Here is a 17,437-nt window from a genome sequence, read left to right on the forward strand (position 1 = left end):
TTACCATTAAAGAAAAGGTTGAGATTCTCAAGAAACTAGATGCTGGGACTTCTGTTAAAAATCTCAGCCAATCGTATGATGTCGGCATTTCGACGATTTACGACATAAAGAAACAAAAGAATGAACTGTGTAAATTTTATTCGGACAGTGATACGAAGAGAGGAATTGAAAACAGAAAAACAATGCAGGGTAGTAAATGTAGCGACCTTGATAATGCTCTTTATCAATGGTTTCGTTTGCGGCGAAGTGAAGGTGTTAGCATTTCTGGACAGATGCTGATAGAACAGGCAAAAATGTTTCATGCCGAACTGAATCTAACATACGATTGTGACTATTCGTTAGGGTGGCTTCATAAATTCAAAAAACGCCATGGAATTTCTTTTTTCAAAGTTAGCGGTGAAAAGCTTTCTGCAGATACAGCGGCGGCGGAAAAGTTTGTTGTTGAGTTCGCAGAATATGTGTTGGACAACAACTTAACAGCAGACCAAGTTTACAATGCGGACGAGACTGCTTTGTACTGGCGTTGTATGCCTCGAAGCACGCTGTGCACTGCAGATAATCCTCACAGCGGGATGAAAGATTCTAAAGACAGATTGACCGTGCTTGGTTGTTCAAATGCTGCCGGTACCCACAAGCTGAAGCTACTCGTAATTGGCAAAAGCTTGCGCCCAAGGGCGCTAAAAGGTGTTAAAGTGTTACCCGTTGAATACCGAGCTACAAAAACCGCGTGGATAACATCTGCAATAACCACAGAATGGTTTGACAGTTTTGTGCGCCAGAGCCGGCAACACTGTAACAAGATAGGCTTAGACCCGCACTGCAAGATTGTCCTTGTGCTAGACAACTGCTCCGCGCATCCTGCAGCTGAAACACTAGACAGGGATAATGTTTCTGTCATGTATCTGCCCCCTAACTGCACTGCACTAATCCAACCGCAAGATCAGGGAATATTACGCTCCCTAAAATGTCGTTATCGCACGGAGTTCATGAAGCACTTTTTATCTTATCTGAATGGCGGCAAAACTATCTCAGAAATTAAAAAGGAATACACCATAAAGGATGTCATATGGTCACTAGCTCGTGCATGGGAAGGTATGCCTGTGTCAACATTTCACAAGGCATGGTTTAAATTGTGGCCGACTTTGGTTTATCGTGACGAGGTTCATGACAAGGGAAATGAAGCCGACTTCAAAGGTTTTGAACAAAAAAACGTGAACGAACTGCTGGAGTATGCCAAGAACATAACAAATCCAGAACTAGAAGACTTACAATTGCAAGAACAAAACATTGTGGAATGGTTTTGTGTTGATGATAATGTTCCCGTTGTGCATCACTTTTCGGATAAGGAGATATTAGACTCTGTTAAGTGTAACAAAGACGACGGAAACAATGAAAGCAGTAGCGATGAAGATGAACCACAGGAGAAAATCTCGCAAGATGAGTGCCTTCACCACATTGAACGATTAATAGCTGGCCTAGAGCAACGAAGTTATATCAACGACCAGCAAATTATGCATTTGTATATGCTTCAAAAACAGCTGACTGAAGAGAAGCACAAACGTGTGCGGCAACAACGCATTAGTGACATGTTCAAAAAAGCTCCTGTTTCCACACCTGCTTCAACTACGAGTGAGAACATTGACGATCCAACACCTGGCACCAGTGGCACAAACGTAAACAGTTACGTTCAGAGTGACAGTGACAGTGATTAACTTTAACTTCTCCTGTCTTTCACAATGTGTGACGATTTAGGTAATTTGTTGTTTAGCTTTTTAAATTTAAATTAATGCGACTGTTAAACAATGTTTCTTACACACAGACAAGTGGGGCCGTATACAGTGATTATTTCAATGCAGTTTATCTAAGTTCTAGGACATTATTTTTTATTCGCGGGACATGTGTAGCCTACAGTGAGTCATGGTAAGTGTTTTTTTATTTGTAATGTACCGTACCTAACTGTACCATGTGTTATTATTTTATATTTTATTTATGCAACATGTGGATACACCAAATCACTGTACAAACTGTGTAAATTACGTAATTGTAACACAATTCATTGAATGTCAAACGTCTCGCCTACGTCTGCTTTCTTCGCGCGGACATCATGGTACAGTCACGTAGCTGTAGCGTGCTTCTAGGCAAGGTCTGATAAGCGTGCCCGTGGCAAGGTCACACCACCGGATGTAGCTGTCATCACCCTACCCCCACCCCCCTTGCCGTCCTCATCTACAGCTACAGTATGTTCACAAACTTCGGGAGCAATTTTTTTTTTTCAATTAGGGGGCCTTATAGTCAATTTCTACTTTCCGGAATTTTCTACTATCCGGAATAGTCTAAGTCCCGACCATTCCGGATACAGGGTGCTCTACTGTACTTTCAAAGTAATTCAGATATTATAATCACAAAGGAAATTAGCTGGCTAGGTTTAGTTATTAGTATGTAGATTTTTTCTATTGGCAGAACTTAAAAATTAATTCTGTCCTCTTACACAGCCAGCAGCCTCTGTTTCAGGAGGGGTTGGGGAGTCTGGTATTATCTTATCCCATGAACAAGTGCACTTTTTGAAATTCTGTGTATCATTTAAGCTTTCCTATGCAATTCTATTAAATGTAAAAATTTTTTTTTTTAAAGAACTAGGCTAGCCAATAATTTATCAGTATGTTTCCTAGAAATAATAAAATAGTGTTCAGCTGTCAAACTAAAACCATTGATAACATTACCTGTGGGTGCATTGGTTTGAGGGATACATATTATACCTCATGTCCAGTATCTGGATAATCATCTCTGATGTTTTTACAATGGCTGGCTGTGAAAATTGAACCATGCTATGTAAAAATATCTAGCAATACTTGAGTGTCACTATTTCTAATTTTATTGTGTCTAAACATAGCTTTTAAAGGGCCAGTTTTATTTATGAAGATGGCTGACAAAATTCCTTGACTTGTTAAACATGTCAGGCTCAATTCATTAATCAATTTTAAATCAATTTATGAGTTCTTCTAGCAGAAATGCTGCTAACTGCCTCTTCTTTTTTTCTTACCATAGCGCATAGTTCCCAAAATTTCAGGTTTGAAGTCCTGAAAATATCCTCAGCTTTTAACTTCAATCTTAATGCCTCGCTGCCAAACATTATGATTGTACGGATTGTTAATACATCACACACTCACTATTATTTCACAGTTTAATTACTACAGGCATTTGTTTGTTTCACAGTTGACTGCAACGAGATGCTAGTTCAAAATGATTGCATAAGTAAACTGCATCTGTTTTGTCTTAGGAAGCCTACTGTGTTAGTCTGTGCTGTTGTCCAGATTATCGTTTTAGTATCATCATTGGGGTCATCTGTTTATCGCTGTTTTGTACAAGGTTTTTGTTTGTATTTAATGCTCTTGTTGCAACTCTCTCATCATCTCACTGTGTTTGTCTCTGTGCTGTGATATTTTTCTGACTTATTCCATTCACTGACTTCTCTGTGCTGTCTATGCATTTAACATTTGACATCAGCAGATTTAGGCTTCTTTTCTCTGTGTGTGTGTGTGTGTGTGTCATTCCGTCCGTCCGTCCGTCCGTCCGTCCGTCCGTCCGTCCGTCCGTCCCCGTCCGTCCCCGTCCGTCCGTCCCCGTCCGTCCGTCCGTCCCCGTCCGTCCGTCTCTCTCTCTCTCTGTCCGTCTCTCTCTCTCTGTCCGTCTCTCTCTCTCTCTGTCCGTCTCTCTCTCTCTGTCCGTCTCTCTCTCTCTCTGTCCGTCTCTGTGTCTCTCTGTCTCTCTCTGTCTCTCTCTCTCTCTATATATATATATATATATATATATATATATATATATATATATATATATATATATATATAAAGCTATTTTTAGTCCATTTTTGAGTTTTCTCTGTAATATAATTTGTATTTAAAAAATTGGGGGGAAATTTTAAACCTTAGGGTTAAAAAAGAGTAATTCATATATTTGTTTAAATAGCCACTTAAGGAATTTTCACTTTTTCTTCTTTTGTAATGGTTCAGCATACATAGACAGGTGGTGACCCAACTGGTAATATCAGGAAACCTGTAGTAAACTGTGCATTTTTTTCTGCCTGGAAAGTGGGAAGAAATCTAAGAATTTTTGAATGTGAAAAATGTCTGAGTCTCAATTTTAAACAGGACCTTACAGTATCTTGAACTTATTCATAGAATCTTGTGACATATATTTTGACCTAAAGGCATCCATCTGCTATAGCTTCCCACATAACCTCAATGTGTGGCATTGGAAGTTACCCAAGGACACTATAACATGAAAGTTTCAGATATGTCGGATCATTTACATTTACTGTACTATTTTATTATGTATTAACCAAAGGATTAGTATAAATTACTATAGAGACATGAGAACGTATTGCCCTTTATAACCAAACATAATATGTTAAAAGGAATTAAGACATATTGAAATAAACCACTGGAAACAAATACACAAATATCAGATTGGTGCTGGTTGTAATTATAGGCCTTTGTAAAAACAACAATGTAAAACAAACATTGACAAAACAATTAACATATTAACAAATGTTATTAAGTATTATATATTAAGTAACGAGCTCGTGAACAACTAGGTACGTACCAAGTATTTATATTAGATTTAAGTAAAAACAGGTTAAGTTAATCAACAAATATTATTAACAAAATTAATTCATCAAACAAATATTAAATTATTGAAGTCTTCTTATAATTCTTTCTTCAGAATAAAAATTAATTGCCGGAAATGTTCCAAAGTGTAGAAATCAATATGATTTCGTTGATTCAAGTTCAATAGTAGAAACTTGCATGATGATCACGTAGAAATTTAAAACAGTTACATAACCTTAAAATAATAATAATGAAATTTCTGGCCTTTGTTTTGAAGAGGTCAATTCCCAAAAATGAATTTAGATTCCTGGAACACCAAAGCCAGGATGAGGCCAATGACTCGAACCGCTATGGAATGAAACCACAAAAATATTAACCTCCAAACATAAAAATAATTATCATGGGATACACTTTTCCCACAGACGAAACATTTACTCACCCAAAACGGCGGTAACAGATAGGTTATTACATTTTGTGGTTGTTTTTACATCCGCACCAAAAAATTACATGCCAAATGGCCGAAAAGAAATTGAAAAAGGCAAGGTAAGTCTTTTTCGTTTGGCACGACAGAAATCATAGAATTTACAATAAGTAGAGGGTATACAAACAAAACAAAAATATTCATAGAACCAGTATTGTAGTAGTGTTTCCCTTACACTTTTGATTATAATAGAAACAAACACATTTAAGACATTATTAATTAAATAACCACACAAAACTTTAACATTAAAATAATGAAAATATGTAAAGATAAATAAATATTAAATACAATCTTTGCATAAAATATATTTTAAAATTTATTTGACATGAAAGATAAAAAAAAAGAAATGTGAATAAATTAATTACTCTTAAAATCACGAGTGCCATACTTAGAAACGGCACTATCTTTAAAGTCTATTATTATTGGATGTTTTTATGCTGGTAAATGGTAACATTTGGTACAGAATATTCAGGCAGGTTTGATATGCTGACAATTGACATAATTGGTGACTCTTATTTCCAGATGATCACTTGGTCCAGACAAGGGATGATGTCCAGTTTGCGAGGTCGCAGTGGCTCCCTCCTGGTGATGCAGAGAGATCTGCGAGAAATGTACACAATGTGAAACAAGGCATTCACTTAAAAAGACAGCAATATATATGACAAGCAAGAACTTGTTTCAAGTACATAACCTATTCTTCGAATCAAATAATGACATTTGCACTTAAAGAATCTCATTTGTAGAAAATTTGTGCCCAACATTTATATGTAACTTAAACTGATATTTTGCTCACGTGATGTGAACTAGCTGTTTTATGACACTCATTTGTGTTAATGTTGATGTAACTTAACTGATATTGTGTTTTGTATGCTTAAGACTTAAAGTTACTTAATTTGTATATTTTGGTTCTTCTGAATCTTCCTTGTTCAGCATTTTCAACTATATTGTTAAGCCTTAAGTCATTTAAGGAGCAGTGCACTCAAAAATCACATTTTTTTTTAGTGCTTTGTGAATTAAAATAGAAAATGAAAACAATTGTAGTGTTGGTCGTACGGTGATCAGATAACTTATACTCAAGATATAGCAGCAGGAAGAAAATCTAGTGACTTCTTAGTAGTAAACTCATCTGCCAGCATTACTCTGTAGGTGTCTGATGCTGTATAACTATCATGTACTGCGAAATTAAGGAAAAGGTCAAATTATAAATTGCGCTGAAAATTTTTACCTGAAGGGACCTCTTTTTATCACTTGTAATAACAAGTTTTGTATTAACCTAACTATTGGTAATTCTTACGACAAAAAAATTTATTACCTTCTAATTCCTATGATTACAACCATAGGGAATATTCTGTACACTGAATTATATAAATTATTGTAGCCAACCACTGTTGAACTGTAATTCCGAAATCCCTAACCTCAGTGCTGAGTAATCAGCCTTCTTTTGCATCATAGGTGCAGAAATTGACAAATATGCTGCATACATTTTTTGATACATCTGCAACAATGTAGCTTCCATTTCTTCATGTTTTGGACCTCACATTATTTTTTACTAGTTGATGACCCACAAGAAGTTGCAAAATCAGATTAAATCTCTTCTCCCCCCCCCTCCCCCACCCCTTTTTTTTTTAATGGGGACAGTTGTGAGATGTTAAATTATCTAGCGGTTTCAGTTTTTGTTTTTCCTCCAGTCAACTTTTTTGATAATCTTAGTTTTAACCTGCAATGTAAGATTATTACTTATACATTTTGCAGTCATTTTACACCATAACACAGACTCAGAATTTAGTTTATGGCACACGTGCTACCAAAAGAAAATACCCAAACTTATTACCATAGATTATCTAAACTTCTATGTACACTTCCAGCAACTAATATAAATACGGTATAGATAGGGACACCTGTATTTCGCAAATACATTTTGTGTCAAGGTATTTCACAAAATACTGTAGCTTTTCTCCTGTTGTTATTGGCTGAGGTCGGGGAGAGGTGTCGTCCCGCTCTTGACGGGGCCAATGAGAATGTGGTCACCGTACTGCTGCACCCTCACAATTTGCCATGACTCTTAGAAAAATCTACAGTGTTTTGTGAAATACCTTGACACGAAATGTATTGGCGAAATACAGGTGTCCCTAGGTATAGAGTACCTTTCTTTTAGATTGAGTTTACAAAATGGCATCTTACTATTTTAGTTACTAACGTCGCCACTAGCTACAATTTTTATTTTATTTTTCACCCATTTTGCACTGTAGGATACAGACATCTTTGGAGAAACGTTTGTTTACTTATGGTTATGTTAACGTGATTATTTATATTAAACTTCGGCAGTGAAATTTGTATTAACCGTTTACATATGCATGTAAACACAAACTTGAGAGTTCAAAACAACTTTGTAATTCATATTATCCGTATTTTGTATTAAAAGTATTGAATAACGTAGAAAATCATTCTTCATTTTCTGGGACTATGAAAGTACTTTCCATAAACAGGAGTTTCGTACTAAGTGGATTTGTACTAATGAGGTTTGACAGTATTGAGTATTAATTATTATTTTCATTATAACTGGAATATATAACAGTGACAATAAAGTTATAAAAGTACGACAGCTGCAAAACTGGTGACGTGTTGTACATAATTCCGAGCATAACCTAGCTCCTGTTGCTTTAGAGTATGGATTAAAAGTTGACTGCACCCTTTGTGAAGTTATTCTATTCCTCTAGCAAGCTATTTCCAATCCCGTGTCTGGTTGCCTTTTGAAACCAGTCTAGTTGCGGTCAGGTTCCGGAAAATAATTTTTAATCTTGAAAACTATGTAGAATGAGAACTCTACTTGGTTCTTTGTCCATTAGTTGTTCAAGCATGTACCAATTGCATAAACTGTTACAAATATAACATTCTGCCATGTCTTGGAACAAGTTTTTTTTAAATTTATTTATTTATTTATGTTTTTCTCCTATCATTCATTTCATTGCTGTTGAATGGCTAAGGATTTGCAACACTTTCAGATTCAGTACTAAACTAGCAAAATAATTGTGTAATGTTAGGTACGTGTTTTGGCCTGTTTAATATTACATGTCCAGACTTGCCAACTTGTACGATTTTCCCGTACAATGTACGGAAAACGACTTACTTGTACGGTGTACGGGGACGTCTGGAAATCTTCCGGATTTTTTGCATTTTGTAGTGTAGGTATGTTGGTGAAAAGTGAAACGTTAGTTGCTCGCGCTCATGTGTCATGTTTAGGCTTACTGGCAATTATTTTTTATTGTGATTTACTGTTAGTCACGCCATACCCTTTTCGCCGCCAACCAATACAAATATTTTCACAAATAGAAAATATACTGGTAAGTTTTGGATAATTAACGTACTTCGAATACGTTTGTGTGGCCTTCTTTTGTTTAGATAGCTGTATTCAGCTTGCAGCGACAGTTGCGCGCGCACAGGTCAGTGTAAACAACATGGCGTCTCGCAGCGCGTGCCTTTGTTGATCGTTAAGGTTTTATATGCATATATTCTTTGCCAACTCACGTAGAAAGTTATTTTGTGCAGTGGATCTAAATCTGGTTTACATTTTTGTGCTCACACTTTCGCTCTCCGCCCGCGAGTATTTAATTTCCTTCATGTAATAATAATATTATTGATAGTTGACGACGCTTCAGGTGGAAAATGCCTCCAAAGTTGATAAAACAGTATATGCAAGTTTTCCTTGACGTTTACGCGAAAGATTTTCCGTGTATGATTAAATCTGGAAAAGGAATAAACTTCGCGTTTTGTTCGATTTGTAGGTGTGACATAAATATCGGACATGGTGGCAGAAGTGATATAAATGCTCACTTAAAATGTGCAAAACATGTTTCGAATATTATGAGTAAGGAGACGAGTTGAAAATTTCTTGACTACTTTGCTAGGAATGAAAAATCTGACAGTGCTGTGATAAATGCTGAATGTCTTTTCACAAGTTTTCTTGTGGAACATAACATTTCGTTAAGTGTTTCTGACCATGCCGGCCCACTCTTTAGGAAAATGTTCCCAAATTCTGAGACCGCCAAGAGATACGGTTGTGGTAGAACTAAGTCAACAGCTATTATGCAAGAAATGGCTGCATCTGCCACCGAGGATATTATTTCTTTGTTGCAGTCTGTACCATTTTCGATAGCAACAGACGGCAGTAATGATTCAAATTCTAAATTATATCCTTTGGTAATTACATTTTACGATGAACATTTGAAGTCTGTAGTGTCCAAATTGCTTTCGTTGCCAGTTTTAAAGGGGGATGCCACTGGCCGAAATATTGGCAACCTAGTAATTTCAGAATTGGAACATTTGAATGTCCCTTTAACACACTTGCATTTTCTGCAGATAATGCTCCAGTTATGCTGGGAAGCAAAAATGGTGCAGCTTCTGTGTTAAGGGAAAAACAAGAAGCGCTTATTGTAGTTGGGTGTCCCTGTCATCTGATTAATTTGGCAGCGGAGAAGGCAGCTGCTGGCCTTCCTTGTAATGTCCATGACATTTTGATAGATGTCTACTACTATCTTGAAAAAAGTTCAAAAAGAAAAAAAACTGCAGAAAAGTTTTGATAACATCTCTATAAGGACATCAGTTTTTACAGATACTTGTTCCAAAACTCCCGCGAGCATTTTACGCACTTTTTAAACATTTTTGCTTATTGTACTATTTGAGAATTTTAAAATTTGGCAAGTCTGCATGTCATGTTGGCCCAGCCAGATACTACTGAACCGTGTAATAATTTTTAACGAATACTGCTGATAGGAGACACTGGTTTAAAATTTTTAGGTTAGTTTTTTTGCATTCAAAAGTTAATTTAAGATGTTGATTAAATAGAAAATTCTCAACTGTGTTTTGATTAATTCTACGTTGAAATTATATACAAAATTCAGTTCCAGATTTTCTTCTATAAGCTTCATCGCTAAATCAAACCAGATAATAAAATTTGGTAAATATGTAGTGTACGGATTAGCGCCAAAAAAAATCGTACAAATCTTAAATAACTTTCATTATATGCTCTTTTACGTCCTCTTTTCATAACCGTCTGCGGAGATAAGAAATTCCAATTACTTTTGGAGATATTGCCGTTCTTATTTTGCAATACAAGACCTATGTAATCATTCGGCCGATGCCATTTTATATTTTGCCGTGCGCGCGTGAATGCCTAAATAACAAAAATTTTCCATTAGGTAAGGTTAGTTACATTATAAATACTTTAAATTAAACGGAAATTAAAAATAATATCAATTAATTTTACTTGTTGTATAGTTTTAAGTATTTATAATGTAACTGACCTGAACTAACAAAACGGGACAAAGGTAGGTTAGGTCAGGTCAGCTACATTATAAATACTTTGAAACTGAACGGACATTAAAAATAATAAAATTAATTTTAATGATTGTTTAGTTTTAAAGTATTTATAATGTAGCTGACCTAACCTAACAAACGGGAACAAAGGATTAACAGTAGGAACGAACGTAATTTTTTAAGCATAAAAATTTGAAACGTTAAAAACTCACCTGAGTTGGAGGCGGCCTATTGGTTCATTTGAATATTGGCCTATCACGAACTATCACGTGACAACATTATCCAATAAAAAAAACAATTGATACTCGTAAACAAAAAACAATGATGGAAGCCGTGTGAATGTGCAGGTATAGTGATTAAAATTTAAAAATTCGATATCTCCTAAAGTAATTGGAATTTCTTATCTCCGCAGGCTGTAATGAAAAGAGGACGTAAAAGAGCATATAATGAAAGTTATTTCAAATTTGTACGATTTTTTTTGGCGCTAATCCGTACACTACATATTTACCTAAAATTTCACAGTTAAATCTTTTATCTTAAATACACTAAACTAAGACACTTTTGTCTTGTGGCGACTGCTGTCGCACCAGGCCTTTGCTTATTTATGCCTGGGGTAGAATTTCTAGTTGTAAAGAGCCAAGAAAAATAAAGAGAGATTCAAATAACCATTATGGTATGATGATCAAGCAACATCTTAATGAAAAACATGATGACTTCTGCTTACAAAAGGTGGTCACGTAGCCCAACTGACCAATCACAACACAACAGGCATTGTTCATCCTGATGGCTACAAAAATAACTTCCCGGCGAGCATTTTACTAATTCCTACGCAGTCAAACATATACTTGCGGGTTTTCCTAATTCGACTGCAGTGCCAGAAATATATTCCAAATTGTTTGTTCCAGAAGCAAAGTGAGGAACTAATACTGACAAGCAAAGAATTAGAGAAGAATAAAATGCCTTAATGTACATTAAAACTTATTTTTACTTATCCAACACTTAAATGAATAATTATCAACTTTTTTTTAGTAAACTACCTACTTTAAATGATATATTAAATGAAAAAAGATTTTCAAAATTAATTATACCATTCAATAGGATACCTGCTCTAGCAGCCTAATATACATGCCCAGCTAAAGTAGGTCATCTTGGGGGTAGATGTTATACAACATTACAAGATGTGCTTCATTTAATTATTCCCAGCAACTTCACTCCACTTCTTAATTCATATCAAAACAACAGGGACAGATACATAATAGATAATTCTGCAATCTTCCATTACAAATCTCATCATTATTGATAAAATTTCTATTGTCATTGATTTCAGTGTCATTGTGGTTACTAATTTGGAGCTCAAAATGGTAACACTTGTCTCATAAATATCCATGATTAAGAAACCTTTATACTGTGGTATTTAAATGTTCAGGAAAACAATATTATTGCCAGCTAGGACAGAGTTAATTCTCCGAAGCCGCTTGCGATGGCTTTGGAACGGGTGTGATATTTCTTGAAACATTTGGTTCTAAAAATCAGATACATGATGACCACACTTGCTTTTTAAGAATATATGCTTAAGGACCTACCTTCCTGGGCACTTATACATTGTGCAGAGCTTCAGAAAAATCCACATGATTTAAAAACTGCTCAAAATATCCAAGTGGGGTCTGTTAACAAAAAGCATTTATGAATATGCGAAGGGCGGATAGTTTTGTTTCTATAACTTGTTTTTGAACTGTAAATATAGAAAGTGAAATTGGCTAAAACGTTTTTTTTCAGAATCATTTTTAGGCATGAAATATCCAGTACAGATTCTTAAAAGTACTCAAGGGACTTGCATTACACCTTTATTTTATTTTCTCTACCATTTAATGTTCTGTTTACTTCTCAAATCTCACAGTTGCCCTATGCAGGAGAAGAATGAATGCCAGTTCAGAGCCTTGCCTTAAAAACAATACCACACTAGAAGAGCATCACACCTATCATCCCGCCTCACTAATACCACAAGTTCACGCATGACTAGGCAGGCCCCCTAAAGTTCAAATCTCCAATAATGATTTTTTTTTTTATCTTTTGCTTTGTGATTTTTGAGTTTTGGAATCTCAAACCCAAGGTAGCCCTATTAACATTTGCATTTTGATCCTAATAACTGAAAGGTTTTTTCTCTGGTAAAAATAACGTATCATCGAAGAAGTATTCTAGTTTGCTCATCTTTAGGTTGGCAATAAACTGTTTATCATTGCATTGTATTCTTATTTTTCACATTTCATGAAGTTTCTACAGTCCCATGGTTTGTTAAAAATATTATTAACTAAAGTAAATCTTTCATCAATTTTCTCAATATGGCCTCTGCATGTTTCTGCATAGCACTTAAAATATTTACTACCCTATTTTTCCATTGTAATAGTCAACTTTAGCCATTAGAGAAGGTTTCATTTACTTTTTGATTAACTTTCAGCTAGTGCCGAAGTCAGACTGATGGATAATTTTTTGTGTAATTTGTTTTGATAAGTTTACTTATTCATTTGTGATCGCATAGGAGCAATTGTTTGTGCAATTTTTTTAGAACCATTTCACAAGCTGATTTTTATAATTTACCATTGATATCCTCTATAGTACAGCAGTACAGTGAAATATATGGTTTTATCAATGGAAGGGTCTATATTGCTGTAGGTAACAAACTTAGCTGTTTCTAATTACTTCAAAAAGGTTTTTACACAATTCATAAAGTGTGAACTCTATAGTTGGCTATACAAACGAATGCACTAAATTATAGAAAGTAATTTTTCTTAAAGTAGCACTAGTGTACCTGAAACAGCAGTAATTATTTCATAGTTAGTACCACATAAATATATATATTTTATGTAAGGACTGTAATTCAACTGTTTGAGGTGCTGTCCTTTCCGACATCATTAGTAACGTTCTCTGTGCTCGTACTTTTTCTTTGAAAGTTTTGTGATTGAAGATTTACATATGTTGCAGAATTTGAACAGTTATTTTAATCTCTCTCAAACATTAAAAAAATATTAGCATAATTGCTCTGGAATTTGATATCTATATCACTCTCAGGAAATTTTTCCTGAAACTTAAAGACGTGCTGTACATGTATGTATGATACTTTTTCATTAGTTTTGGTTATTTTTAGTCTTAGGATTTTTAGTGTCTCATTAAAATTTATTTTTTTAGTCACAAAATCTTGCCTGTCCTGTTTTCCTTTGAATCTCATAAATGGGCGTGGATTCTCACCAAACAAAGAACACGTTAGCTTAAGCTTTACTTCCGTGTGAAAGAATGTTAATTTTTGTGTGTTTTGCTCCTTTAACGTTAGTACACTTTAGTGTTGCTTAGCTTAAATCTCTTCAGTATACTTTGTTTTGTAAGTTTTGTATATTTTTTGTGGATACCTTCTTCTTTAAAGCATTTTTTATGAAAAATGTAACCATAAGAAATTGTTCAAAATGTGAAGTGAGTTATATTTTCTTAGCTATTAGAAAAAGAGAAATACAGTAGAACCCCGATTATCCGCGACTCGATCATCCGATTCGCTGATTAACCGCGATTTATGTCCATCAAGTCCAATTTTTTAGTTACATATAACCAATGATTCAAAATGTATGTAAATGTTAAAATACTTTGCAAAATGTATGTAAATGTTAAAATACTTTGCAAAATGTATGTTGGTCAAAGTACTTTGACTCAGTTATGTTTATATACACAGAAAGTTTTAAAAAGATACTAGTACATAAATACGTATGTACATAATATTTTTGTGTTCCATGTTACGTGAATAGATTATACACTGGTGCGCGATTCCACGTCCGCATGACCGGACTGTACACTCCCGCGCGCAGCATGGCGCCGTGCCTCAGAGATTACCTGGCGCATGGAGACAGTCCATTCCATTAGTGTACGTTGTTGAAGCGTGAAGGTGGTGATAATTTTATGTATTGTAACAGTGATCTGCATTCCGACGGATTATACCGTTGTGTTGTGTGGAAGTGTTGAGCGCAACATTTCATCATGTCATCAAATGAACAGAAAAGAAAGCGAGTGGTACTGTCCATCGACAGCAAAACAAAAATTATAGAAAGATTTCAGAGTGGAGAAACGATTGCAAATTTGCGACTGAGTTAAATGTCGGTAACACAACAGTGTGCGACATCATAAAAAATCACGAAAAAATCCTTCAGTTTGCTTCACAGGCTGACACTTCAAGTGGATTAAATAAACGCAAGACGATGAAAGAATCCACATTTAGCAGCTTGGACACTTGTTTGTTTGAATGGTTTCAACAGAAAAGGTCGGAGGGTGTACCATTAAGTGGCGTAATTTTATCACAGCAGATGTAAATTTTTTAAAAAAAACTAGGCATGACAAAAGAACCATTTTCCTGTTATATTACTTCTCCGTTATTTTATGAGCACCGACTGTACGGAAGTGTGTGTGTGGCAACTAGTGCTTGGCACGCAAGATAAATTCAGCCTATCACTTGCTGACGCGGCGCAGTGATACGACGGTGTTTGTTTATTTAAAAACTCAGCTAAGAGTGAACGGAGAATAGATATAACGACCCCTCACGGTTCCCGAGATTAGGGTCGTTATAGAGAGGTGGACGTTATAAGATTTCCGACTAATCTGCAACACTAAGTCATAATAGGCCGTTTTTGCACTACTTCCACGTTCAGCATGCTAAAAATAAAAAATCTAATATTTAAAATTCATATAAATAAAGGGGGATAGAAACACCGTGAATTATACGAGACAGAGACACCGTTTCAAAACCATCAAATCAAGTCTCAATGCACTGGTATGAAAAATCTTTATCTCGAAAAGAATTTTGAAGGCAGTCGTTCTGTAAAACAATAACCAGCCCGATGGTGTTACGGACAACAGAGCAATGAGCTAAGTGTGGCAGCGTCGCTTACGGGCGATGAAAAGAATGCGTGACCTTGGCAGCTATCAGCTGTCTTGGGCCCTCGGACTGGCGGGTGGCTAGTCACACACCTCGGTGCAACAACGACTCGCGTGCCCACGTCTCCGCACACGAAAGACTTAAAAACCACTGCTGCCCAGCACTAAGCAGTCCGCTTCTATGTCAACAACGCACACGAACACAAAGCATGTGTATATATATGTAATCTCAGAATGTCCACATATGGCTGTCTGTGGGCTAATGACCTTTGAGGCAAGCATGACTCGGCTAACCGCGATTTTCGATTATCCGACTCACTCGTCCCCTTCATTAACACGGATAATCGGGGTTCTACTGTAAAACAGAAAGTTGTCTATTATCTATTGCTTAAAATAGTAACCATATATCAGTTACCAAGTGTAATTCAGTAATGTAATCTGTTAATAATTTTTATGTATGCCTTTCTTTATATCTTCATAGTAAAACTCTGTTAAGAAGTTTCACAAGGAACTTAAATTTTAAGCAAATTAACTATGAAAATTTCTTAAAAGGATTTAGTTACAGTGTGTACGTGATAACCAAAAAAGTATATTAGGCAGGAAAACTTAATAAGTTGGAACTTCTTAAAAGTGTTTCACTATTTAATGTTTATGTACTTAACAGTTGTACAATATACATTCAAACTTCTTTAATTTGAATCTGAAGAGTCATAATGTTGATACTTTTTAATGAGGTTTTTACTATCCTAGAGCCAAGCAGCTCAAATATTTTGTTATTGTCAATGCCAATCTGGTCAATTTTGTGGGTTAATTATAACCTCTTTTTAATTTGTACAGTGATGGTATTATTTTGTGTGGTTATTATTTGACTTTATGTTTTTTACTTTTTGACATAATCTGTTTCACTCACATTCAAGAAGTTATTTATGATTTAAAAATGGTCTTAAAATTTAGATGATAGAAACACACTTAATGCACATTTTGCTGCATGTGTATTTATTTAAACTATTTCATTTATTTTCACCAATGAAAAGATTTAGGACAGCAATGGTGAGTCATTAACACATAGTTACGGACATGTGTATCACAGCGATACTGGCATCTTTGCTTCATATCTCTTATCAATTACGTTACATGATTTTGAAGCAGCTTGGTAGATAAGGCTAGTTTCCACTATCCCAGTTTACTTCAAACCATCACCATATGACAAATACTACCATAATGCCTGCAAGATACAGTGTAGAAATAAGAAAAATATGCCCTTTTTTATTTAATCCTGGCTGTCATACTGCAAAATTATTAGCTGGTGAAATACTCCAGTCTTTAAAGAAAATATGGATATATTAAGAAAAACTGTTGATAGGTTCATATTTTACATATAAAATCATATTGCTTGTATGGTAGTATTCCATCCATAGGTGTTACTGTATTAAAGGCTTTGTAATATTCAACCACATTGTAACCGATGGGTTTAAAATTTTCAATTCTGATTCTTAATTGAAGAATAAGTGTAATGGAAGAATCTCAATCCATTGCCTGTTCTGACATTTAGTTTTGGCAAAATAAATTAGGTGTTTACTTTTTAAAAATAAGGTTAAAGTACTGACGTGATGCAATATATAATAGTGATACCCATACTTTATTACACTTCACTTAATGAAATAAAAAGATTTTCTTTCTTTTCATTTGAGAGTTTTTTTATAGTCCGAAAGACAAAACAACAGAATCCAATCACTTTCAATATTTTTCTCACGCGTTCAGCTCATCCATCCAATTGTCGATAATTGCTTTTTGCTCGGCCGATGAAAATTAAGCAGAAAAAAAAACAAGAGTAGATAAAGTCCTTCAGTAAAAAGTTACTTGAAGTACACAACTAGTGAGGCCCCAAACCTGGCCACACCTGGCGAAACACAGTAGCCACTAGCCAAAATGCCAACGAAGATGGTCACAATTTCTAATTAAATGGCCGAATGAAAATAATAATGTTAGGTTAACTTAAAACTCGGCATGGCTCTGGCCACCAACGTTAAATTTAATATTCCACAATTCTCCTACATATTTGGCGAGAAGCCACCAAACGCGCCCTCGTTGTGCAGCGATCGACAGACGACTGACGAGATCATGGCACTGG

General features: G+C 35.3%; 1 protein-coding gene across 1 annotated transcript in view; it reads left to right on the plus strand.

Moving 5' to 3' along the window:
* Positions 1-16,991, plus strand: part of LOC134529381 (tyrosine-protein phosphatase non-receptor type 12-like) — a 98,319-nt gene extending 81,328 nt beyond the window's left edge. Inside the window, exon 10 of the mRNA XM_063363380.1 lies at positions 5,608-16,991. Within this exon, the coding sequence (XP_063219450.1) occupies positions 5,608-5,747 (140 nt within the window). The 3' untranslated portion in view covers positions 5,748-16,991. The remainder of the gene's footprint in view (positions 1-5,607) is intronic.
* The last annotated feature ends 446 nt before the right edge of the window (positions 16,992-17,437 follow it).

The sequence above is a fragment of the Bacillus rossius genome, chromosome 2 (genome assembly GCF_032445375.1).
Source record: "Bacillus rossius redtenbacheri isolate Brsri chromosome 2, Brsri_v3, whole genome shotgun sequence".
In the NCBI taxonomy this organism is placed as follows: domain Eukaryota; kingdom Metazoa; phylum Arthropoda; class Insecta; order Phasmatodea; family Bacillidae; genus Bacillus; species Bacillus rossius.